Raw genomic sequence first — 27,472 nt, 5'->3', positions numbered from 1 at the left:
CAGGGTTTTAAAAATTTCTCCAGGTGATTCTAATTCATAGCCAGGTAAGAGAACCAATCTGTCTTAGTCTGCTTGGGCTGCCATTACAAAATACTGCAGAGTGGGTGGCTTGCCCAACAGGAATTAATTTTTTTCAGTGTTAGAAGTCCAAGATCAAGGTTCCAACTGATTCAGTTTTTGGTGAGGGCTCTCTTACTAGCTGGCAGAAGGTCATCTTCTCCTTTTGTCCTTGCATGGTAGAGAGAGAGAATTCTGGTATCTCTTCCTCTTCTTATGAGGGCACCAGCCCTACTGGATTAGAGTCCTACCCTTCTGACCTCATTTAACCTGTCTCCCAATACAGTCCAAACTGAGGAGTAGGGCTTCAATATATACATTATTGTAGGGGACACAAACATTTAGCCTGTAATGGTCTTGCTAGTCAAACTGTGGTTCGTGGACCAGCAGCTGCAAGCATCACCTGGGTGCTCATTAGAAATGGAGGCTCTTGGGCCCCACCCTAAACCTGTTGAGTCAGAATCTGCATATTAATAAGATCCCCAGGGGAATTTGTATACACAGTAGCCAATGGGAGGCACGCTGCAGGCTGTAGGGACACAGAATCTGTTGGTAGTTGGGGTCCACAAAGCAGAGTAGTGGGAAATCAGGCTGGGGCTGCCCTGAAGGCCAGGCCGGGAAGTTTGGACTTACTTGGACAGGCAGTGGAGAGCCGTGCAAAAACCTTGAGCCTGGGCGTGGTCTGATTAGAGCCCTGCTTCAGGGAGATGGGGCCCTGGCAGGGGGCGGGTGGGGGAGATCCAGCGTTTCAGGATGTCACCCTCTCCTCCAGGTGCTGCTCCCAGCAGCCAGCTTGCTGCAGCTCATGGATGTTCGCCAGAACTGCTGTGACTTCCTGCAGTCTCAGTTGCATCCCACCAATTGCCTAGGCATCCGTGCGTTTGCAGATGTGCACACCTGTACCGACCTTCTGCAGCAGGCCAATGCTTATGCAGGTAACGGGGAGCTGGGCTGCTGCACCTCTCTGAGCTTGTGGGTTTAATAACCTGGTCTATGGTGGACTGGTCCAAGGTGATGAGAAGTGTGCTCTGCTATGAAGCAGTTCTAATTTAGTCAGGGTGACAAGACACAGGTGGAAAGATAATTAACAGTAGAAGAGTTAGCTCATTGCCAAGTGGAATATGACAAGTTGCCAGATGAAGGGTTCAGACCGTAATTTTCACAAGAGAAGAGGAAGGAGATCTAAGGAGACTTCGTGGGGGAAGAGTAGTTTGAACTTGGTCTTGAAATAAATCTTCGTTGTTGAGGAAAATTTCTATTTTGATCAAAGTGTTCCCTGAACACAATTTTAAAAGTCAGGCACTCTTGTCAGGCTTGTAATAATAAGCCAGAGTCTCCGGCTCTGCTTTCCCACACCGAGTCTTGCTCTCTGGAGCCACTCGCAATTCTCAAAGAATTAAAATGCAGGTTCTGATTCAGCTAAAAGCTGCTTCATCTGATATTTACCTCCATTTATCTAAATAAAATGTTTGTACCACTCTTTTTTTTTCCACTTATATACTCAATTTGGTTTCAGCGATAGCATTGATGAAATTCAATGGTGAAAGAAGGGTTCCCCCCTACCCCAGGAAGTAGTATAGAGCAAATAGTTGGCTGTAGAGAAAAACAGAAGAAACTTGTCTTCCCTCCCTCGCAGATGGATCACACATTTAAATGTAAAAGCTAACATCCTGAACCTAAGGGTAGATAAATATTTTTAAAACATGTCATAGACAACAACTATGAAGGAAAAAATGGACTTCATCAAAATGGAAGGCTTCTGCTCATCAAAAAATACCCATTGTGTACTGCTCATTTTGGATTTACTGGTTTTATATGTTATCTGTTGATTTCTCACAGAGGAATGAGATTGTACTTTTGCAGACATTCCTCTCATCCACACACACTGTTTCCCTCTTTTATTCTCCTAACGTCATTTCAACAACTGAGCTACGTTATGTATTATAATTAGTTTTTTTAATCAGAAAACTTTTGTTTTAAATCAGAACAGTAGTTAATAAATGCCTTTTTCTTTCACACAGTATGTTACAGCCACTAATTCTTGTAAGACGGATACACCGAACTGTCTTCTTAGTACATAAGATCATCTGCTGATTCCATTTTATTTTTCTTGGAGATATTCTCCCCCCTAGAGCTTGTCATCCTGTTGTTTTAATGGGCTTTTGGGTGGGAGTAGAGATGAACAGCCCATCCTGTATAGCTGGAAAGAAATCTTCATCGCTATTTATTTCAGCTTGAGGATGAAGACCATGAGTTACCTAGGAAACAGGTCTGGTCATGTGAATGGATAGATGAAGTCACGGCCTCTCCCTCCCTTGCAGTAAAGCACCTCATGGCTGCTGTTCTCTTCTGTGTCTCCTGTCCATCCAGTGCCTGGAAGTTAACTGAGGGCCTGCCAGCTGCTTACCTGTGCTGCCTGAGCCCCTTGGTCCACAGGTCAACAAACATTTCTGTTTTTCAGCCTCCTTTTTTGCTCTGATCAAGCCCCAGACCCCAGGAGACTATGCAGACTCTCATTTCTTCCTGAAGTCTGTTTCTAGGGATACACATGGGGCCAGTTTTTAGGATGATGTCAGTGATGATTTTTGTGAAGAACATTCTCCAGTTGTCCTAGTTCTGAATTCCTCTGACTCTTCTGGATCCTGAACCTTGACTCTCTTGTTTCTCTACTGTCCTTCCTGTGCCCCCTTTTCCCAGTGCTATTCCCCACCTCCTTTCTGTTCTCAGGGAACCCTCTCTAGTCTAGCCTTTGAAGAGGCCACTTTCTTGAGGGATGTGCTCAGACTTTGCTTCAGCAGGAGCCAAGAGCTTGGCCAAGGCCCAGGTCAGTGTGTCAGCATCTGCTGGTGCAGTGGCAAAGGGAGAAAGTGCTTAGATGCCAGGAGTTCTGTCTCTCTTCCTTGTCTCCCTCCCCTTGCCTCTCTCCCCACCCCCCCCCCCCGCCCTCTCCTTCTACATAGGGTGTTCATGCTGGCGTGCATATACAACACATAGCACATCCTTTGTAGTTGGCTGACACTGTCGCCAGAGGTTTGGGCTGTGTATTGAACCCCCACCTTTAACAAAGGCTCCCAGGTTCTTCTGTCCAGGTTTTCCCCCACTTTCACAGTCTGTGTTTTTTACCTTGGCCCCTTTCACTGTATGATGGTGAGACTCACCTGTGGGAGAACAGGAAGGATGCAGTTGGGAGCACATTATTGTCCTGGTGCTCCCTGGTCCTGACGTGGGCAGGGTGATTGGGTTCTGCAGCATGTGTGTGTGTGTTGGGGGGGGGTGTGGTACGTGTGTGCATGCAGTGTCCTGATAAGTTACTTCTAGCTAGCATTTACTGAGCTCTCACTGTGGGTCACATCCTATGCTAAGCATTTTATGTACATTTAATGCAGACAACAACTGAGGAAACTAAGGCACAGAGAGGTGAAGTCATTTGTTGGGGTCAGCTTGTAGAGACAGAAGCAGAATTCAGACCCAGTGTTTACTCCAGAGCCATTGTTTACACTTACTGTATTCTGTGGCTTCCAGGCCCCATTTGGACATAGCATGTAACTGGAGTGTTGGTGGCTGGAGCTGGCATTTTCCATCGGAAGCATGAGCCTCAAAGTCTGTGCCATGTAGTTACCAAATCCCAACAACCAGACAGTGTAGACACACAGCCAGCTGTCTCTGCTAGACGCGGGGTGTTGAGTCATCGTGGGGTGGGGAAGTAAGATGTGGAAGTCTTCTCTTCCCCGTTGGGAGGCTGCCCCCTCGCTGCCTGTGTGAGCCCTCCTACTTTCCCTGGCTCAGGCAGCATGACTTCGGGCTGAGAGCCTCCTCCCTGTCGTGCAGGCTTTATGTGGAGCCTGGGACCAGCTCCTGGGTAGCTTCCTTTGCAGCCCTCAGCTGTGTGTAGCGGGGAAGATAAAAACCATCCTTTTTAGGTGGTGTGGTAATGCGGGGGTTGGTAAGACCATGATGAAAAGACATTCGGAGAAGCAGCGTGAAGGTAAAATTTCACACTGTGTGATATTCAGGGAAGGAAGTAAAGGATGATGATCTGTGCCTGCTCCTTTGCACCCACCCACTGCTTTGGGCCTGCTTTGTGTCTTTGGTCTTAGGCCTCTCATTTTATGTGGCACCTAGTGGCTCTGCAGTTGCTGCCTCCTGAGACCTCGTCCCATTTTAAATGTAGGGGTGTGGGACCCACTAGAGTCACACATGAGGGGCAGTGGCAGCCCTGTGGCCATAGGCTTCCCTTGCCCCATGCCTCAAGTTAGGAGGTGTTTTATCCAACAGACTACAAGGAGATTGTCCAGATCAGAACCAGGGGTCACACCAGCCAACACTTCGGAGCTGAGTGACCCTAGGCCTGTTTTCTCCCCTCTCTGTTCAGGTAATATGTCCTGCGCTGTTTCCAGGATGGTTTGGGGATGGAGCCAGGGGACAGAGAGGAGAGCCTCCTGCAGAAGTAGGTGCCACCCAGGGCCATACTCTGGAACCTCCCTGCCAGTCATGTCATCTGCAGTAAGAAAGCTCAGAGCTGGGTCCTGGTGGAGAGGTCTGGTCACCACCACTGCTGCTGCTGCAGACTAGGTGCACTTTGGGGGAGGAGGATCTTTTCCAGAAGCTTCTGATTTGGGTTGCTCTGTATCCAGATGCACAGGCAGGTATGTCCTGCCTCCCTCACCCTCCCTGGTCTCTGGCTCACTGCCTCTGCCTTCACTTGCCCACTGCTGCCAGCTTGGCCTCTGAGTTCTGTTCTTGATCCTACTCTAAGACCAACTTTCTTTTTCTGTTTTTATTATTATTGCTCTTGTCATTGCTGTCTTAATACAAACCCACCCATGATTATTACAGAGAAAGCAGACAGGCAGAAAGAACAGGAGAAACATCACAGTCCTACCTGGAGGGAGCAGTGGGCAGCACCTCAGTATAAAGCTTTCTTGATCTTTTTCGTTCCACGTGTATGTTTTCCAGCCTAAGAAAAATCTTAGCAGTATATTCTGAACATCTTTCCATGGTTGCAGACATATTTCTGTACCATTATTTTAAAACTTTAGAGAATGTATACAATAAAGGCAACTTATGATAAAAAAGTTTACAGGACACAAAGGTATAAAATGCAAAGTTGATCTTCTTCCAGACCCTCTTTCTGAAGGGAGCAGGAGACCATCTTGCATATCTCTACAAAATAGACTTTTTAACTTACACAAATAGAAGCCTTCTGTACTCATTATACCTTTTTTTTACACTTAATACAAAATGTTGCAGTTCTTTCCAGACCCTTGTGTGTGGCCATATCTCCCTCTTTTTATTTGCTGCATCATATGGATAAACTATAGTGGACTATAATTTATTTAACCAGCCCTCTATTGATGCCCGTTAATATTACCAGTTTTTTCTTTTATATAAAGGGCTTCAGTGAGAATTCTTGTTGTAGTATTTTGGAGTATACTTGCTAGTATGTGTATAAGTAATAGATTGTATCTGTTGGGTACCATCTCAGTAGCATAAAGTAGCTCAGAGTATACATTAAAAAAAAAAAGATATTGCCAAATTGCTCTCTAAAAATAGGAAGTATTTTGAAGGTCAACTGTTGCCTTCTGATAAGTCTTCAGCACACCCCCACTCCTCAGTGAAAGCACTGAGAGGCAGACACAGTGTGACTCTGGGGGGCTGGACCAGCACCCCTCTCCACCAAGCTGTTTGTTTGGTTTCCTGTTTGGATGGGCCTGTCTCTTCCTGCTGCAGCAGTCCCTCCTGCTCCTCTGGGTCCCTCTCAGGTTTCCCTCTCAGGTTATGCCAAAGATTTTTGCAATGGTATGTGTTATTCTCAGGGCGGGGGGGGGGGGGTGTGTGTGTGTGAGTCCCACAGTTAGAGGCTGGCTGCTCAGACCCTTGCCCCCAGCTGATGTTGTCATAGTTCTCCTGGGGAGCTGGTACCTGGGAGAAGGGCCCTCGTGTTTTGCACAGCCTGTTTCTTCTCAGTATTGCTATTTCCAGGGACTGTTTAATCTTTAACCTCAGAGGCCTGGGACCAGGTTTCTGGCAACTTTGTTGTTTGGTAATTGAATGGCCGTGCACTGGGCCATCAGCAGAGCTGGTTGGGAGGGGTATTAATGAGACCCCATTAATGAAATGGCAATTAAAATTCTTTGGACATTTTGTTTACATCCATCTGCCAGAGCTGAGCTGAAACCCTTCAGCCATGGCATGGAAAAGCCATTGGATTTCACGTGTTTGCAGACAGAAATGGCCTTTTTTCGATTGATTGGATCATTTGAGACCATGGAATGAAGTAATTAAACTAAGGGCAGCAAAGAACTTTGATGAAGCATTTAGAAAAACACGAACCTCTGACTCAGTCAGGGTCATCTTGTGAAATTGCTGCATCATGAAACAATGATGATGATGGTGATCATGGTGGGAGCTTCTCCCATTTCTGAATACTTGCATGGTGCCAGGCATGGTGCTCCCCGCTTCCTGTCAGAGGCCATGTAACTCTAAGAGGTAGTTATTACTTTGCTGACTTACAGATGAAGAGACAGAAACTCCAGAGATGTTTAGTAACTTGCTCAAGATCCCACAGTTTGTAAGCGGCAATGCCAAGATTCAGAATGAGGCTACCTGACTTGCTCAGAGCCCATTCTTTATTTTCCCTTCTGCCCAGGCCGCACAGCCTCTCTCTCCGTGGTGGTTGCTTTCCCAGCCCCTCCCTCTGAGCTCCTGCTTCTACCTTGAAGGTGGCAAGTAAAGCATTCGTGTAGACACGGGTAGTTTTTGTTGGTAGTTGTTCTCCTTGCTGGGATTTTAGGAAGATCCCCTGTTCCTTCCATTCTCTGGGTAAGAGGGAACTTTGTTGTTGAATCAAAAGACTGATAACTGGGCAGTTTTGATACAGCCGCGCGTGTGTGTGTGTGTGTGTGTGTGTGTGTGTGATAGAAAGGAAGAGGTAAATACATATACTTCTGGAATTAGGTCGAAATGGAAAGAGAGCTCATAAACCCCCATCCCAGGGAAAGTGGAGGCAGTAATATTTAGAGTCTGAGGGCTAATAGTCATGACCCTTGTGGGGAGAGGCCAAGGTAAGTTTCTGTTACTTCTCTGTGGGAGCTGACGCTTCTCCCTGGAGCATGAAAACTGTGGGCCTTGAAAGCCAACTATTGATTCAAGAAAGCTTACCTCTGTCTTCCAAAAATAGGGTAACAGGAGGCAGGAGAGAGAGATTTAAAGTAGGTCTGTTTTGTTTTGTTTTGTTTTTTTAAATACTGATAAAATGTTTTGGTTCTGTTTGTGTCCACCTGTGTCAGCCAGTCTCTCCTGGGGGTATGACCAGTGATGCCATTCAGAGGCACTGATACCTGTTTCCTGGGGCTGCTGGCCCTGGAATGGCAGGGTTTATTTCATCTCTGCAGGTCAAAGAAGTCATAGATGTGTTACCACTTCCTTTTGTTCCAGGCTTGTACTTTAGATGGACCTGATCAAAGGCTTAGGTTTATTTCTTCCCGTCAAGAGGAAGGAATCCACTTAGGACTAGTCTGAGAGGTTGCCTGAGCTCTAGGCAGTCCTGAAGAATGAGCAAGGAAGCAAAATAATTTCAGAGCTCGGTATATAAGACATCACTGTACTAGACACTGAGGATTCAGCCTTACACAGGACAGACTCAAACAAGACAGAAGCTGCCCTCTTGCGGCTCATAGTCCCAGTATGAGAGAAAGGCCTCAGATGATAAGACAGATTGATTGATGCTATGATAATTTTTATCTTCTGTTTTGGAGGCTTGGGGACACATCATCTAGTATGGTAGACAGGGGATTAGGAAAAGGTCTCAGTTGAAGGGCTAGGTCAGAGATTTCAACCCAGGACTGATGGCAAAATATTTAGAACACTACTACTCTAAGATTTTTTTTTAATAAAAGAAATGTCTTCAGATTTCATATTTTATTTCTCTCTCTGCAGTATCCCAAAGAAGGATTCTTAGGGTGCTCTGATGTCTCTATTGAATTTTACCACAATGGCCTGTGCAGGACAAGTTTTTATTATCTTGGGGTCTAAGATACTCATCAGAATGCTTGACATTATATTCAGACAGCCTTGGTTTCTAAACCTGGCTCTACCACTTCCTGCGGTGTGATAATAATTTCATGCCTTAGACCTTCCAAGCTTCCATTTCTCCATCTGTAAAATGGAGATATTGATACTCACTTCTGCTGGGCTTTTGGAAGATGTAAGTGACAATATTTTTAAAATACCTAGCACCATGTTAACTATTATTAGGAAAAGCCCTCAACTTTCTCCAGGCTTGTTTCCTTGAAAAGACCCAACTCTGTCCCTAGAGCCAGCTCTTTCCTAGGAATGTGCCCCCCAATTTCCTCATCCTTTCAATGTTGGGAAGATATGTGTATGTTGCTTGGTGGGGAAAGGATTTCCAGTTGTCCAGTGCCCCTCCCCTTCTCCATAATTTCTCATCCAAATGGACAGAAACAAATCCATTGTGTTTCATTAATCAAAACTTAGAACTTAAATAGTGTATGTTACTTAGAGTAATGCCTGCTTAATTAGGACTCTTACCTAGAATTCTTAATTAATTGATTTTTTTTTCTGTTTTCATTTCTCATAAAAAGACAAGAAAAATTCGAGTTTATTTTGTAGAGTCCCCCTTCAAGGGGCTAGCCCATGGTTCAAAGATTCTATGCCCCCTGCACACTTCACCTGTCCCCCAAAGGTGAGCCTTGCCTACCTCTCCTGCATCTCCTGCATCTCCTGCAGCCTTGTACATTTTCCCATTCTTAGTGGATGCTCTGTAAATATTTGTTAGATGAATGAAGACACAGCCTGGGCTCTAGCTCAACTGAGCTACTACTGTTCTCTTGCCTTGCTCTGAATTTGCCTGCTCATGCTTTTATTTAATGTGGAGTGCCTCTCCCGGTCACGGCCCTTGGACGTTGGGTTGGGGTTTTGGCGCCTTGTTTTACCCTTTTGAAGCCAGCAGTCTCCCTGTAGTCGTCAGCTCTGCTTTCTTCATTTTTCAAGAAACACTGCATTTGGCCCATAACACATGAACATTTATTGAGCACTTAGAAAGATCCCAGTAAGTGTGAATTACATATGTTTGCATATCCAAAGACCATAACACCTTTATGATATAGGTGCTATTATTAGCTCCATTTGATAGATGAGAAAACTGCAGCCTTAGGAAACTGAATAACATATCAGTAGAAAGTTAGTGGAACTCAATGGAATTTAAGTGGGTCTCTAAAACCTTTGAGGTCCACAGCCTTGCCTGCAGGACCTGTAGTTTCAAAGGATGTCTCTGATGCTGTGGAAATGCTTCTCTGTTAGAGAGCAGTGCTGCCCACAAAGCTGGACTTGGCGAAGCAAGAACATGGATGGATAATACTCATCCTTCATTTCTAAAGAGCTTCTTATAGATTTCAAAGTGGGCTAATCCATATTGTCATTTTTGAGCCCCAGAACAACCTGGAGACTGAGGTCAGGTACTGTGATCCCATTTTATGGATAATGAAGCCAAATCCTGGAAAGGAGTGATTGTAAGAGGTGGAGCTCGGATTGGAACCCAGGTCTCGTGACCATTAGCCATAGTTTATTACTACATTCTCCCTTAATATGTTGATAGCAAAGCAAAACAAATTTAAAAATCCCCAAACACATATTAAAGGTGGAAGCTGATTCTCAGGGAGGTATATCTTCTGGGAGCAGAGTGGTTCTTTCCATGAAGGGGCTGGGAAGAAGGCTGACTTGAGTACAAAGTCTTGAGGGAACTCGTGTTTCCCAGGAAACTGAGTTAGCCAGAGCATCCTATTCCTGTTTTTTCTACCCCGTTGTTTCTTGAGTGTTGTTAACAGAAAGGGATCTCTGGCTTCCAGACCCTGGTGCTCAGCCCCGTCTCCTCAGCCTAAAGGGGGAAGGGAAGGAGTTTTTGTCTGGACCTCTTTCTTTGTGTCCTCCTGCTCATGTCCTGCAAATCTCCTAAGTCCCGGGGTGCCAGCGCTGGCTGAGAAGTTGCTGCCCAGTACCTCCTTTGTTGCCTCCTCCCCAGCAGATGCTGCTTCCTGGGAGGATTACTGAAGGGATTTCCATGGGAGGTTCCAGATGGGCAAAGAAGCAGCCCACTTCAGAGAGAAGGGACCTAGATTCACATCCTGCAGTGCCCCAGAGCATGCAAGATGGGGAGATATGGGGAGCTGACTACTTTCTGCCTTGGTTTATCTTTGAGAACTTCTGGTTTGTTTACCAATTTACCTAGAGTACACATCACTATGCTTCCATTTTCTTCCTTTTCAAAACCCAAGCTCTTCTACTTTTGACTTTCTGGACTCTGAGGAGGAATTTTTGACAGTTCGGAAGTGTACCTTCTCACCTTCTCCTGTTCTTTTCATTCTTTTCCTGCCTCCAAATGTGAGGTATCTGGTCAACCTGAGATAAAGGTGGGAAGACCAGGTGTGACTCTGGACCACAGAGATGTTGGCACTGGTTTGCCTGACTCTCCCGCTGAGCTCAGCCATGGCTGGTCCACAGAACCTCCACGTCCCACACTTTGTCGCTTTTTCTCTCTGCTGTGTCTTGGGTGTTGCCAACACATTGGGGGACTCTGCTCCAAAGTCTTCTTGGACCAAAAGAATGTATAGGGAGAATTCTGTTACACTCCTAGCCTCCAGGCTGCAAATGAATTCCCATCATCCAAAGAAGATTGTTCACTTGCTTTTATTTAACAACCTTTAGGAATGGACACTGAAAAAAACTTAGTCTTAAATATTCTCATGGTTAGAGAGGTCTTTTGAATGCCTAAAATCTAAACTTTAACTAAAGCCTTTTTTCTGTTGACAGAGAGAGAAGCAAGACCAGCTTCTTATATTATGATAGTTGCTTCCATTCATAAAGGATCTGACTTTTAAATTTGTCCTATGTACAAACATACCTGAGCCTTGGGATGGGTGAGCTTTAACTGCCTTCAGTGATGTCATTAGGCTGGTGGGGAGCAAGGGGGGAGGTCTTTTTGTCTAGTGAGAGATGGAAAAAATTATTTATAATTCAATCTTTGGGATTAAATGTTAATATTAAATATTAACATTTAGGGAACCTGGATGAAGGGTATATGGGAATTCTTTGGATCTGAAATTATTTCAACATAATTAAAAATTATTTTTGTAAGAAATGATTTAAACCTTAGGTTCTTTGTTTGGTTTTTAAGAAGTTGTTGGGTGTGAGAGGAGCTCAGCATGCTCTGATTTTCCTTTCCATCGTGCGACTCCCGCAGAGTTGATGTTTCAGCAGCCTCCTAGGTGTGGAGGAACTCTGAATCTCACTTGAGGGGCCAGCCAGACCAAGTAAGGGTGGCCTAGAATTATCCAAGAAGCTCTCAGGCCAGAGTGGGGCCACCACAGAAGGAAGGGGAGCAGCCTGGAGCCTGGAGGGCAAGGAGCACAGATGCTCCTGGGCCGATGGTGCAGGGTTATGAGAACTGAGGAAGGAGCAAGTTCAGGGGCAAACGACAAAGGATGCTGTGACCCCCTCAGAGCCTGCTGCACCAGGAATTGCCAGCCCCTGGGCTGATTCACCTTGAAACAGCTTGTAAAACATGTTCACTTTTCCTTTCCCATCAGAGCATGGAGGGAGCAAGACACGTGGCTTTTATCTCCATTTTACATATGAGGTTAGTGAGGCCCGGGAAGGTGATGCCACTGGCTCAAGGACACACCTCATAAATGACAAAGCCAGAGTTTGAATCTGGGTTCCTTTTTTTCTAAAGTGCATTCTCTTTCACTGATATTTCACTGCCTCTATAATAGCAGGATAGTGGCCTGGGCGAATGTCAGGGTAGGAATTGTCCTTGGCTCTTCCCTTGCAGGGACCTTGGGCCTGTGGGTTTTATCTCATTCTGGTTCTCCTCCAGTTCTCCCTCATCTTACATCCTCCATGGGCCTTGCTGCCAAGAACCATTCCCAGTGCTGGTAGTGCTGGCCAGGTGGCCGCCACAGCTGGACAGAAGCTTAGTTGGGCCTTCTTGTAAACTAGAGACTCACGATAGCTGGCTTAACTTGGATGAGAAAGGATGACCCCTTCCACCAGCCTTCTAACGTTGGCATCCTACCAGAGCCTCCAGAGACCTCCAGCCACACAGCGATTCTGACCCACTTTTGTTTGGCTGAGCTGCAGGAGGCACCGTTGGCCACTGCCCGCTTGCGCCTTGAGGGAAAATGAGCTCAATTAAGTAGGCAGGCCCCACTGAGGCTTCTCTGCAACGCCATTATTAATCTCACGGAGCATGTAAAAGATACAGCCTCGCATCTCTCTGCCCCATTTTCATCTGTGTTGATGTTCAGGATGGAGGGTCACATGGAGGATGCCTTCTGCTGCTGAATTAAAAGGCTAGTTTCCCTCCAGCCAGAATGGCTGTCTTTCTCTATGCCTTCTGCCTCCCCCAAAGCTCCCAGGACTCCACTGAATCCCACCGACTGTCCTGCCATTGGTTCAGGGAAGGGCTGGGCTGGAGTGTGTTACAACTTTGTTTTCTGAACTTCTGCTTTTTTTTGGAACAGAGCAGCACTTTCCAGAGGTGATGCTGGGGGAAGAATTTCTTAGCCTAAGTCTGGACCAAGTGTGCAGCTTGATATCCAGTGACAAGCTGACTGTTTCTTCAGAAGAGAAGGTATGGCACGGCCCTTTGGGGAAATGGGAGCCTTGCTCGTGAGGTGGTCATGGGAAGGATTTGTGCTTTCATGAGATCTTTTCTGTTTTTCAGAGAAGAAAAGAAAGATCTCATTTTTGTCCCTAAAAAAAAAAAAATGAGGTTTTCTGGCCCATGGCCACTACATTTGCTTTATGGACCCTTTAGAGAAGGAAAAGCAATGATGATAATGATGGTCACAAAGCTGCCTCCATTTCTTTAACATTTGCAATTTTCCAAGCACTGTGCTCAGTGCTCTGTGTTCCTCAGTTCACTCAGCCTTCACCTTAGCCCCAACAAGCAGGCATCACTGCTGTCCTCACATTACAGATGAGGAGACAGCCTCAGACATGGTAACTAGCTTGTCCAGGGTCATTCAGCTGGTCTGCCTGTCACCTGGTCTCTTTTGAGTATCACTGAACACTTAAGCCAGAGCAGACTTTTGGGGAAAGTCCATTCTAAGAGGGGACTGGAATTTTTACTGATGAGGAAACTGAGGCCCAGAGTAGGAATGGGAAATGGTAAAGGTCGCATAGTTTTTCAGTGGCCAAGCCAGGACTAGAACCCAGGTATCCTGACACCAAGTCCCCTAACTTGCTGACCACACACTGCTTCCTTTGTGCCGAAAGCTTGACTTCTGCCACTGCTTTAGCTGACCTGTGACTGCTGAGCTGTCCTACCTCCAGGCCTTCCCTTTTGCTGACCCTCTGCTAGGAATATTCTCTACTTCTCTCTTCACCTAGTTGAATCCCCGAACAGTTCAGATTCTTTTTCCACTAGGAAGAATTTATTACAGGAGATACAGACTACCATACTGAAAATAACATAAGCTTTGGTTTTGGCTAGCAGGGTCCAACATCTCATCTCTAATATTTACAAATCAGTTATGTGACCTTTAGACAAGATACTTTGCTTCTCCATCTATTTCATCATCAGTAAAATGTGAATAATAACAGAACATGTTCCACAGAGAAGTTGTGGGGATTGAATGGGGTAAGGTGTGTAACATGCCTGGTATATTACCTGCTACCTGCTAGATGCTCAGTGTTAGCTGAATGATTATTGACCTTGCATCTGGAATTAATCCCCTTCTCTTCTGCGTTCCAGGGTAACACTCACCTTGTTCTGCTTTTTATTGTAGTTATTCTGAGTCGGTCTTACTCTTCCACTCACCCGGTTCCTCACCAGTTCCCTGGTGGTAGGGACCATATCTCACTCACCTCTGAATCCTCAGCGATGCTCATAAATGTTTTTTGAATCATCCCAGTCTACTCTTAGTGTCCAAGCTGGATGCCCTTTCCTGAGGGAATAGTCAAGGAAAAGCCCCTGAGAAGGATTCCATGTAGGCAAAGAGACTGTGTTCAAAGGTCCATGTCCAGGGAATGGGATGAAATTCACAAGCCCCTGCCTGTTGTCCTGCAAAAGTTTGATGAAGAGGAAAAACAGTTGTTGACTGGAACTGTGGGCTGTCCTGAGACTTCAGAGGGATCCCCAGAAGGTGACTGGTGCAAGCTGGACTTTCCATCAGTCTCAGGGGGGTCTCTGCTTCCATTAACTGACGTGAAACAGCCCCTCCAGGGGAAAGCATGCCTCTGGCTAGGCCCCAGGCCCCTTCCTGCCCCAGCCTCAGAAATGGAGGGGCTTCCCCCACTTCTTGCCAAGCCCTGTGTCCCGTCTTTTCTGGACTGTGCTAAAATTGGCACAATTGGAAGGAATGAACTATTCAGTTAATTGGCTGTGTGAATGCTGGGGCAGTTGGCTGGATTGGGGCCTGCTTGAGCATGTCCTAAAGCAGAGTTTGAGAAAATGGAAGCAGGCATATAAGCAGCAGGATTTGGATCAACTAGGGGGTGTTTGGATTGGAGGAGGGGGCCTATTACCTTGAATTCATGCTGGCTCCTCCTGTTCTGAGATCATACATAGTAACTTTTCTTCAGGTGAGGGCTTATCTATGCTTGCTGTGCCAGCACACGGGTGGAGGTGGGTTGTTAGTAGGGAGAGGCATTGTAGTGCTCTGGAAACCACTTGGGTTTTGGATTTAGGCAGACTTGGTTCCATGCTTGGCTTGATGCTTACTGGCTGTATGATCTTGAGAAGTCACTGGTTTCTTTGAACCATAATTTCCTTACCTATAAAATGGAAATACTAAGAATGCCTCCGTTATAGAGTTGTCATGAGGATTAGAGATGATGGGTGAAAAAAAAAAAAAACACTTGCAGTGTTTGGCAGGTGCTCAATAAATGGCAGATATCATTGTAATTACCACAATTCTCTATTTTAAGTTACCAACAATAATGGTAATGGTATCGATTTTGCCACTGGTGATGATAAGTTAAACCATGGAGTTAATTGGTTAATTGCATCCTTCCAGAAACAAAGAAACATGACTTAAACATTGTCTGTCATGGTGTTAATTTATTCATATGTGTACTTACGAGTTGCTCTTTTTGTAGAATCAGAGTTTGGAGTGTAGGTATTTTTCACATTATTAAAGTTGTGTATCATATTTGGTTCTCAGAAGTTATGTGTGGCTTCAGACTTACGTGACACTTTTCTAAGAGTAGATTACTTATGATCTTGATTCCTTGGGTATGTTGAAGATTGGCCGTGTAATTTTGAGGTTTTTCCATGAACAGTGGGGTTTGGCCTGCAGTTTCTCTTTGGCGAAACCCATAGTTTTATTTCCCCTTAAAGGATCACATATTGCTGGAAGTTAAATAGTTGGAAGCTTTTGACAATGAAATGTTTATCATTTGAACACTAGCCCTCTAGGCTTTGACGATTCTATGATCTGTTCCCAGAAATTTAGTGATTCCTACTCCCTTTAATTGCATTACTTATGATAGGCCTAATCGTTTCCGTGCACAATAGCTTTTTCTTGCAATATTGCATTGTAGTGAAATTTTTCAAGTGTATTTGAAGTAGTATCAGGGATCTTCGTTTAAGTTAAAATTTGTTGCATTTAATTTGCAGAAAATTTGCAGAACATTTGCAGAAAATTCAACTGAGTCAGCAATCTAATAACTTGTATTCAGCTAAATCTGTACTTGAACAGCAATATCAATTATATTATGACTTATTTCGCTGCCTTCAACCCACAGATTTCTTTCAACGTATACTATAAAATGCAGCCAGATTTCAGACATTAAAATGTGAAAATAATATGCTTCTTAAAATAGAGGAAATGTATTTTACTGTTAATGGTGATTATAAGTGGCTGTGGTGGGACCCAGTAGCTTGCTTGATGGAAGTCTGAGAGTATGGGTTCTGCAGTCAGAATAACTGAATTCGAATCCTGGCTCCACTACTTTAACAAGCTGCATGATCTTGGGCAAGTTATTTATCTCATACCAGAATGTATGCACCATATGCAGTCAGGAATTTTGACTCTGTTATGGTTACTCTTGCTAGAGTGATAGCAGGATTCGTGGCAGACACTAAAAAATGTTTGTTGAATGAATGAATAAAAGAACCGCTCTAAGCCTGAGTTTTCTTATCTGTAAAAGGGGGGTAATGAGAGTGTAGTATCTGTCTTACAGAGTTCTGAGGATGAAGTGAGATGATGCATAAAAAGTGCTTAGTGCACAAGAAGTGTTTGTCACTGTGAGATAGGATTATTGCTGCTATTATTATTATCCTACTAGTACTGCTACTACTACTAGTAGTAACCGTTGTCTGGGGCCTTTCTCCAGGGGACCTTCTTCCTGGAGCCCACGCTGTGCTGAGTGGTTGGTGTAACCTGTGGCTCTGTGCCTAGCACGAGCTGAGAGGGGAGTGATCTCTTGGTCCCCAGCATCCCCAGCACCATCTGGGCCTCTCCCAGGGCTCAGATGTCATTCTTTCTCCAGCAGCACTTGCTTCTGTCTATGCCTTATCTCCTCCACTATGCTCAGGCTTTTTGAGGGCTGTGAGGGTACCTTCGCCACCTCTGTGCCATACATAATCCTGACACGGATCCCTGGGAGGCGCTGGGAGGTGCTCAGCCGACATTCCCTGAGGAAGTGAAGAGGCAGACTGGGGCTGGACTCTACCCTGAGCCAGCTGAGGTTATGGGGATAATTTGAATATTTTTCCAGAGAATAAGGACAAATGTGGGAACTTGAGGTCAGAGGAGGGCATGGATCTTTGCCATTCTTCTCTCTTGTTTTTCCTCCATGCAGTTTTTGTTTGAATATTTCTGTTATTTGAGAGAGAACAAATGGATGTTGTAGGAGTCACAAAATCACGAGTTCTTTTTTTTTTTTTTTACTGAGTTATAGTCATTTTACAATGTTGTGTCAAATTCCAGTGTAGAGCACAATTTTTCAGTTATACATGAACATACATACATTCATTGTCACATTTTTTTTTTTTTGCTGTGAGCCACCACAAGATCCTGTATATATTTCCCTGTGCTATATAGTATAATCTTGTTTATCTATTCTGCATATGCCTGTCAGTATCTACAAATTTTGAAATCCCAGTCTGTCCCTTCCCAACCCCCACCCCCTTGGCAACCATGTGGTATTCTATGTTTGTATTCTATGAGTCTGTTTCTGTTTTGTATTTATGTGCTTTTTTTTTTTTTTTTTTTTTAGATTCCACATATAAGCGATCTCATATGGTATTTTTCTTTCTCTTTCTGGCTTACTTTACTTAGAATGACATTCTCCAGGCTGGGTAGAACCTTCCTCCCCCTCCTCCTTTCCTACTACCACCCCCCTCCCTGCCCAAGACAGAGGATGGACACAGAGAAGCAAACCCCTCCCCATCACCTGATTCCTACGGGAGGTGTCAGAGCTAATCCTGCGAGCAAATAGCCTGTTTCTTGCATCCTCTTTGAAACACTAATTTTGGCTCTCACCCCAGGCAGCCTCATCACCACAGGCAGGGGGGACGGTGGGGTGGGTAGGGGCAGGGAAAGCAACCTTCCTGGACAGGTACTCTAAGGAGAAGAGATGTGAGTTCTAGTGTAGTTTTGCCATTTAATCCCTGGTTAGTGGACTTTTCTGAATCTTTGCTTTCTTAGCTGGTAAATATGTTTCTACTTCTCAAGAATTCCATGCCTTCTTATGAAACCCTATTGAGGCTTTTTTAGAGTGAGTACTAATGGGGAAATGGCACACATTTTAGATATAGGTCAGGAAGAAACTGGTTAGGTCTCAAAAAATTAGATTAGTGTCAAGCATGTGTTATAATGACAACCAGAGGTTAGTATCTCTCTGAATGATCACATTTTTTAAAAATGTACTGTTAGCTCCTAAAACTGTAATCAGGGGCCACATTCTGATATCTTATATCCTGGAAGGGACTGGACCTTATCTCCTAGGATCACAGTGTTGCATGCCCCACTGTCTGAATTCCTAGCCTCTTCCTGCCAGCTGTGGTGGTGGATGTGGGATACAGGCAGGAGCTCCTTTGCCAGTAGACTGAGTTTGAGTGCTTCCTGCTGAGGCTTTATCCAGTGACTAAGCAAGGACATCCTATGCCTAGGCTGAGCTATGGGCAGCCCTTCCACACTCTGAGGTCAGCATTAGAGTTGCCAACTTCTCAGCCTGCAAACAATGATCTGGCCTGTGCCGCTGCGTCACAGTTACCCTTTTTACTATTCTCTTTTGGAGAGTGCAGTCCAGTTAGCACCTATGGGTGGAATACCACCACACTACAACCAAAAACCTACCCACTGTGAATATTTCACCCATCATTTAAAAAATGATGTTTAATATTGAAATAAGATCAGAGATATGAGCAAATAAAAAGCACACAGCTCAACTTTTAACAAAGTGAAACACCCACTAAGCTAGGATCCAAATCAAGAAACAGAATCCCAGAACTTCTTTCCACTCACTCTGCCCCACTTTAAGAAGCCAAACTCCTGTTCTGACTTCTCATAGGTCAGTTTTTGAACTTTATATAGATGGAGTACTGATGTGTGCATGCTTGCTTTTCTGCCTGACTTCTGCCCTGCATATTGTCTTGCACATCATTTCTAATTCTTACAACTCACAAGGGCATTTTGTAGAGGAGGAAACTAAGGCTTATTAACAATTGATAGCTCCATGGTTTGAAGCTGATTGTGTCCACCTCCCAGGCCCCTGCTCTTTATTAATGAACCCCCACCCCAATGGGGAGACTGAAGTGAGTGACACTTAAGTCATTATTATTTAAGAACTTGCAGTCTAGTGGGCAGACTGAAAACATATATCTATAATATGTACCCAAGAAAAGTAGTTGCCTGTAATCAAAGTTCACGGAAAGCAACCTGCAGTATTTTTATTCCAGATTCTTCGGTGGGGAAGGCCTCCTAGGGAAGGAATATTTGAGCTAAAACTTGGAGAATGAGAGTAGGATTTTGGAAAGTCATTCATGTTGAAATTATATGGAATACAGACATGGTTGTTTGGAACAACTCATTGTGTTTAGGGGATAAGTAACGTATGTGATGAGAATCAAGGGTCTTGAAGGGGATGTGGGAGATGAGGCTGGGAATGGAGTAGGGGTCTATGGAGAGGATTAGGTAGTGAGGGCTTTATTTACGCCCTCAGTATTTATGCAACTATGTGCTGTAAAATCATAATGTTGTGAGATGTTTATAGATTTTAGGTTAAAAAAAAGTTCTCATGTCAGATACATTTAGGGGACAGTGGCTAAACGAAGGAACTGTAGGACCTGTCAGAGCTTTTATGTTAAGGGGCTTTGACCCTCTAAAGGGAAGTTGAGGTTGTGTATGATGTATTCCCTGGGCTCATTTGGTCCCAGAACCTCTTTACTGCTGAATGTCTCCCAAGGAGTACATTATGGAGAAGTCTTGAGGCCACCTTTCTTTGGCTGCCCCAAATATTCTACAATTTATTGCATCTGTTGATTTTCCTTTTGGCTGTTCATTTTGTTAGTGATCTATAATTTTTTATTGTGAGGCCATCTTCAGAGGATGTTATGTCTATGGGAGTCTGAGTTCCCCTGGGCTGTAAAATGACCCTCGAGGGCAACTTTACTGGTTTGGAAATAGTTTTTATATTTTTGTCTTGACTATCCCTTGTACCACTTGGATAATGTCAGTTCAACCCCTACATCCGTATGTGGCATGAGCCTTGGGTTCTGATTTCTTGAAGATGAAGTTTTTACTCCCCAGGCCATAGGAGATGGCGAGCTTCCTCCCCTCTTCCTACAGCAGATGGTCAGAGCCCATCTAGCCCTGGTTTTACAGCTGTGGCAACACTGTCTGCACGAGCCTGTGGTCTGGATACTCAACCTCATGGGACACCGTTCCTGGACCATTAAAATCTGTATCTGAATTCTATGGGCCTGTGAGCCGTTTTGGTCTCAGCTTTCATTCTGCTCCCAGACTTGAATCTCTTCTTATTTAAAGTGCTCAGGCATTTACCTCTTGTTTTTGAGTATGGCTCAAATCAGTTTTTTGGTAATGCATCATTTTTCATGTATTTGGAGCTGTAGGGGAAGATGCCTTCTGAGTCAGCTCAGTCTGCATGTTAACTGTAAGGCGTTCTCCATTCTGGTGTGTTGCTTCGATCATTTGTGGGATTAGTGCTACTGAAGTAGTCTCTCAGCTTGGAGGCATTTCTGCCAAACCACTGTGCTTCTGTCCTTTTCCTTATCCTTTTCAGAATTATAGTGAAAGTCTTTTTACTGGATATAGGCAGTAATAGAAAGCTGAAGAGCAATTTCCAGGCAAGGGGATAGTATTGTTTTAGTTTTGTGATCATTTTGGTTTGTTTGAAGTCAGGTATCTGGCAGTGTGCTGTTGCAGGAAGAAAGCTGCACACCCTGTCATTCCTGCTTTGATTAATTTATTCATTCTCTCAAGAAATATTTATTGAGTGCTGTGTGGCAGATAGCATATTAGTCATGAGAGATATTGGTGAACAGATAGACATAAGATCCTTGCCTTCATGGAACTTACAATTCCATGAAGGGAGACAGATCTTATCAGATATGTGCTGATAAAAGAAATTTTCACATATGGAGGTATGGGGAAGTCATTCTGGCCTATACATGAGTTAACTTGAATTTTATGCTAACTAAAACAGCCTATTTGTGGCCTATCAAACATATATGGCACATCTGCTTTAATTATTATTGACCAGAAGTAAAGAATGTCCATGTTAAAAATAAAGATTGAATTCCCCTCTCCTGGGACGCCAGTGCTAGCACTCCTTTGGTGATAAGACTCCCTTCCCAGGTGCGAAGGCCATACTGTATGTGCTGTACGTGTGTGTGCTGGGCTTTTTTTTTTTTTAAACTTGAGGAAATGGATCTGTGACTAGTTTAATGTTCTTTGTTCTGACAAGATATAAAACTATGCCGAAAACCCAGCTTCTCGAGAGCAGTTTCTCAGAGTCATCTGGGAAGTGGGCTTCCAGGCTAGTCCTCAGTTTGGCTCAAATAAAACTCTTCTAGTCTTATTGTTGATTGTCCATTGATTATTTCTGTTGACAGTATACTCACGACTATATGTAGCTGCAGACAGTGAACTGTGCTATGGGGGAAACGTACAGAATGCTTTGAAAGAGCCAATTGAAAGCAGTGATTCTGAGTGTTGTCCTGACATCATAGCTGGGGAATACTGGACAGACTGCTTCCCCACTTTCTGCCTCACTTTTCCTTTTCGTCAGGGACTCTAGCTGTTTCACAGGGCGCTGGTGGTTCTGAAATGAAGCCACTATAAGAAAGAGCTTTTTAAGTGCCATTGAAACTTCTTAAGATGCTGATGCTGTCAGAGAGATGAGGGCAACTGGATGAGGTTTCCTAGAGTCTGGGGCGCCTTCAGACGAGTGGTAGGCTGGTCAGTGTTTAACCACTGGCTCTCCAAAAAATAATTTTCAAAGACCCGATTTGCTGGCTGATTCATTTGCTAATTTCCGTGGTGTTAATACTTCCACTAAGGCTAATTTCAAACTAGCAGAGTAATGTCATTGAATGCTGAGTTGGGCAGAAACATTCACGGTAAGTTCCAGCTCCAGCATGTGACTGCTCCAGCTGTGCTCTGTATTGTGTGTGACAGTGCGGTGGGAGTATGGTTAGCATCTCTTGTTGAGTTACGGTTTGAGAAACAACAACAGAAATCTGATAGAAGCATTCTTGTGTCTGGAAGTGCTGTCTGGTCTTTTTAAATAAAATAATTGATTTTATTTTATTAAGGTTCTAAAATTTTTTATTGAAATACAGTTGACATATAGTATTATTAGTTTCAGGTGTACAGCATGGTGATTCAACATTTAAATACATTATGAAATGATCACCACAGTAAATCTAATAACCATCTCTCCCCAAAGTTATTACAGTAAGATTGACCATATTCCTTATGCTGTATATTACATCCCTATGACTTACTTATTTTATAACTGAAAGTTTGTACCTTTTGTTCCCTTTACCTATTTTGTCCATCCCCCCACCTCCCTTCCCTCTGGCAACTATCTGCTTATTCCCTGTATCTGTGAGTCTGTTTTATTTTTCTTTGTTGGTTTGTTTGTTTTGCTTTTTAGATTCCACATATACGTGAGATGATATGGTATTTGTTTTTCTCTGTCTGACTTACTTCACTAAGCATAATACCCTCTAGATCCATTCATGTCATCACAGGCATGATTTCATTCTTTTTTATTGCTGAGTAATATTCCAGAGAGAGAGAGAGAGAGAGAGAGAGAGAGAGAGAGAGAGAGTGTGTATTACATTAGAGGTGCTGTCTTCTTGATTTAAAATTATGGCAGTGTATTTGGTAAATGCTATTGGCTCAGTCCCTGGAAAAGAAAAATATACTGAGGGGATGTCCTAAGAGGGCATGGAAGATGTAATTAGGATTTTGCATTTAGGCATGTAGTTTCTCAGCAGCAGTCTCTTCAGGTTTTTCAATTACTCATGCCTCTGATATGCAGTATTGCATAATGTTAAACTTAGGTTTTTGGAACTAGAGGTGAGTTTACATCTCAGATCCACTACTTCCTGGCAGAGTGATCTTGGACCAGTTACTGACATCTCTGAGGCTATTTCTTTATCTGTAAAATGTGAGCAATGGTACCTACTTCACAGACTTTTTGGTGGATTAAATGAGGTCAGGCATGTAAAATGCCTAGCACTGTGCCTGTTGTTATTGCTGAAGTTAGTCCTTCTCAAATCTCAAGTAACAAATCTGGTCCATGTAGAAATCTGGGTTTTCCCCTGATGTTCTCAAAATTGGCTTATTTTCCCCTGTCGTGTATTTTGCTGAGAAGCACCCTTAACTGGACCTTTCCCCTTGCCAAGTCCCCACCCTGCCTATTTTGAGTCCCCTCCTCGATTCTCAGAACACATTTTGAGAGCAGGCATAAGTGCCCCAGGGCCGCCCCTTCCACCCCGTGAGCAGGTACAGTCTGGTTTGGCAGCCCCTAGAACTCAGAGGTTGGCGGAGAAGGATTGAGTTCATCTGAGGGTCTCTGGCCAAGGCTGGTGCTTACATTGGAAGTGTGAGCCGAGGACTGTGAAATCCAATTTTCTGCATCTCCTTTCCACACAGCAGCCTTGTGGCACTCAAGAGATTGGTTCTGGAACATGAAGCAGTGAGGAAAGCGCTGTTTCTTTGTCTAAAAGTGAAATCCTAAGCATGCCTTGCGGGCAGCTGAGTATTTCCTCGTGGGGCCCATGAAAAGTATTTTCATCTAAGTAGACGTCACCCTGTCCCATGATTGAAGCCACAGATTCTCTGCTTAGATTTTACAGACCATGGGTTGACACAGTCTTCCCATAAAGAGGTGGATAGTAAATACTTTAGGCTTTGTGGGCCACAGAGTCTCAATTCAACTCTGCTATTGCATGCAAAAGCAGCCATCGATGATTTGTAATGAGTCAGCGTGGCTGTGTTCCAGTAAAATTTTATTTACAAAAACAGGTGCATGTAGCCTGTGGGCTGAGGTTTGCCAACTGCGCAGCTACCGAGAATAACGGGAAAGAGCCTGAGCCCTGGAGATGGGTTTATGGGGACCCAGCACTGCTGCTTTCTGGCCCTAGACTTGCGAGTCATTCATTAAAGGGCAGCAATGTCTCCTCACCGGCTCTCAGGAGAGTCCAGGGCGATGGTATCTGTGGGCCCCACATGTGGGGAATACCAGCTCCCCGTTTGCCTTGGCCGGCCCTTTGATGGGAGGGGCTGTTGGGATGATTTTAGGCACTTGGGCTAGTTGGGAGTTTATTTGCTTATTTTCCAAGCATGAAGTCTAAATGAAAAAAATCCGCGGCCTTCCCTAGCTGCCAAGAAGGTCACCATTGCTGCTGAATACCGTGGCTTTCACAGCTGAGTAGGTAAACAGTGCAACTGAGTGGAACCAGTTAGACAAGTCAAGCCAAAAAGAAAGATAAGATTACATATCGACTTCATTAGACTCAACCTGCTTTGCAGCTTTTATAATAAAGACTAAGCTGGTTGACGGGGAAGGGCATGATCTGTAAATCCCACCTCGTCGAGGACTTGTGGCTCATTCTTTAGGAAGGCTTTCTCAACCAGCCATGTGCTCTGTGCCTGGCATTGTGCTAAGTGGCAGGAAGTGCAGAGACAGAGCTGGTACACTTCTCACCTTGCAAGGCTTACTGTCTAGTCAAGGGAAGTAGAAAGAAGTGTGGGCAACCACAGTGCAAGGCAGAACAGGACCTGCTGTCCACCACCTAACCCAGCAAAGCCAGACTTCTCCAGCATCCTTTGGTCTGTGGCCCGGGTTTGCTCTCCCCCCCAAGAATCCAGCCTCAGCCCTGCTCTCTGTTCCAGGCTGCTTGCAGGCTTATTCTGAACTCATTTTTCTGTCCATTCATTAAAATGTATTTGAGTGTGTACGTGTTATGTACCAGCAAGTAAGACTAGGTCCTCGGTCTCATGGATCTTAAGGGCAATTGAAGAAACTTGCAGCTGTTTACAAAATAATGGGATGAGGGTGAGAGACATAGCTCTAAGAGAGTTAAAAAAATGAACTACACGGGGAGGACTTCCATGGTGTGTGTGTTTATGTTTGTACACATGTAAGTTATTTTAGACAGAAATGGGTGCAGATTGTACACGCATTATCTTCTTTTCCTTTTGTTCCATTCCATTCATTTCTCTTCCCTTCTCTTTCCCTTCTGATTGACTCCTTCCTGGTATCTCGTCCAATTCGAGCATGCCCAGCCTGACTTCAGGATATCCTTAGGAAATAGGGTCAAAGCATCATTAGCATATCAATACACACAAAAATATAGTTAGGGTAAGAAAAATTGGAGGTTTTTTACCCACCCTGGGAGCTACAGCTCTGATTTCAATTTGTGAATTGTGAAATTGTAAATTTTATTGTAGTATTTGCCTTTTCTTTTCGGATTTCTTTTCTTCTCCCCTCCACTTTTTATTTTGAAAAATTCCAAACCTATAGTAGAGTTTGAAGGCATGAACATTCATATCCTCTTTACCTGAAGTCACCACTTGTTAACATTTTGCTTCAACTTGCTTTCTCTCTCCGTAGTTAATCTTTTATTTTGCTGAACCATTTGACAGTAAATTGAAGATGTCATGACACTTCACCCCTACATATTTTAGTATACACCTCCTAAGAACAAGGAAATTCTTTTCTAGCCATAAAACTATTATCATACCAAAGAAATGTAACACTGATGTAATAATATTACCTAAGATACAGCCAGCATTCAAATTTCCTAAGTCTCAAGATAGTCGTTTATAAGTTGTTGCTTTTTAATCCATGATTCAAATAAGGATCATGACTTGCATTTAGTTCTCATGTCTCTGAATTCCCTTAATCTAGAACTGTCTCCCTGCCTTTTCTTTTTCTGATGTCTTTCATAATCATAACAGTCTTTTTTTAATTTATTTATTATTATTATTATTTTTTTACATATATACTTAATTTTATTTATGCATCTTAATTCCATTCACAGTGGGGAGAGAACCAGGTTTGTAAGCACCTAATGGTATGTTCAGTCATGTGAACATTTGGTTAGCATGTGATCTTGGTCTGTTTCTTTCTTTCTTTTTTTTTTTTTTTTTAACTTTTTTTTATTGAGTTATAGTCATTTTACAATGTTGTGTCAAATTCCAGTGTAGAGCACAATTTTTCAGTTATACGTGAACATACATACTTTCATTGTCACATTCTCTTTCGCTGTGCATAATCATAACGGTCTTGAAGAATCCAGGCCAACTCTCTTGTGGAGTGTTCCAGACATGGAGTTGTCTGAGTGTTTCCTCACTAAAAGATTCAGGTTAAATGTTTTAGGAAGAGTACGACATAGGGCATGCTGCATCCCTGCCATTAAATCAAAATCAGGAATATAATATAAATTTGGCCTATTTATTGGTGGTGCTAACTTTGATCACTCGTTAAAGGTGCTATCTGTCAGATCTCCCCATTTGAGACTCCCCCCCCACCCCTTTTAATTAATAAGTAATCTGCAAGGTGACACTTTGAGGACTGTGGATATCTTTTCCCCAACAACTTTTTACCCAGTGACTTCAACACCTAAGGATGATCTTTGCTTAACTAGTTATTACACTGGTGGTTGCAAAATATTTTTCTTATTCTGTCATCCCTTTTACCTTTATTAGCTGGCATTTTTCCATGAAGAATAGCCCTTCCCACACTTTTTTAAAGTATCCTTATGGACTCATGGACTCTTTTTCATTCTTTGGGTTATGATTCATTACTATCCTTTTCTTTTAACTAAGAATATCTTAAATTGAGGTATGATTTACTCCCAGTGAAATGTATCGCTGTTAAGTGTAAAGTTGGGTTAGTTTCGACAAATACGTATGTCTGTATAACTCCCAGGCTGTCAAGATACAGAACGGATCTGTTAGCACAAAAAGTTTTCCTTGGCCCCTTCCTGATCAGCACTGATCTGATTTCTTCATTATTCTCTTTGATGTTTAAATTGTCCCAAATGGCGGCAATGAAAAACACCATCTAATTCAGTATCTGTTTGATGTGCCCGCCACGCCCCACCTTAACCTTGGGAGCACATTCTTGTTTTCTGGCACAAGAAAGTGTTTTGTCTTATTATTAGTTGTTATTGTTATTATTGGTTTTCAATAGTAGAAAATATCCCATGGTATCAATACTAGTTTAATAATTTCTCCGCTAGTGGACTTCAGATTGTTTCCTTTTTTATCCTGTTAAAAAATGCTGCAGCAGACATCTTGGAACACATATTCTGTACCACCTTTGTGAATATTTTTGTAGAATAGAGCTCTAGAAGTGGTATTTCTAGGTCAGAGTGTGCACATTTAATTTTTGATTAATATTGCCAAATTCTTCCTGCCCCTCTTAAAAAACCATGTTAATTAAGTTTCTGTCAACAGTGATGATTTATCCGAAGCCTTAGCAACATTGAGTTTTATGTGTCTTTCTGTCTATGGTGGTGTGGAGTTTGCTTTTGAACTTATCCTTGAGCAAGGCGAATACCCAAGCCATAGATTCCCCTTTTTTGGTTCCAAGTCCTGTTTTGATTTGTATAGAAATGAAATCTCGCCTCAGAGGAGAGGATCAACCCCAGGAGAAATGTTTGCCATTCTCTGCCCTTCAGTGTCACATTCACTACTACAGCCAACTTTTGGCAGAGGATATCTTTATTGCTTTTATTCTACATTAAATGAACACGGGAGATAGATGAGGATAGGGTATGTGTGAGGGAATAATGACATTATCCCAGGGCTTTTGGTCCTCTTGAGTTCAGAGTTACGGCTCTGCATTTCTGCCCTGAAGTACCTTTTGGAAGTGATTTTTGTTTTGCAGTGAAGCTTGATGA

General features: G+C 43.5%; 1 protein-coding gene across 8 annotated transcripts in view; it reads left to right on the top strand.

Moving 5' to 3' along the window:
- KLHL3 (kelch like family member 3) overlaps positions 1 to 27,472 on the top strand; it is a 238,159-nt gene that overhangs the window by 175,560 nt on the left and 35,127 nt on the right. For all 8 annotated transcript variants that reach the window (XM_045507716.2, XM_045507715.2, XM_045507713.2 and 5 more), the window contains 2 exons: positions 830 to 992; positions 12,597 to 12,706. In XM_045507716.2, the coding sequence (XP_045363672.1) occupies positions 830 to 992; positions 12,597 to 12,706 (273 nt within the window). The remainder of the gene's footprint in view (positions 1 to 829; positions 993 to 12,596; positions 12,707 to 27,472) is intronic.

This window comes from Camelus bactrianus, chromosome 3 (genome assembly GCF_048773025.1).
Source record: "Camelus bactrianus isolate YW-2024 breed Bactrian camel chromosome 3, ASM4877302v1, whole genome shotgun sequence".
NCBI classification, from domain to species: Eukaryota; Metazoa; Chordata; class Mammalia; order Artiodactyla; family Camelidae; genus Camelus; species Camelus bactrianus.
The sequence above is the reverse complement of the archived record's forward strand: the minus strand, read 5'-3'. Positions and strand labels throughout refer to the sequence as shown.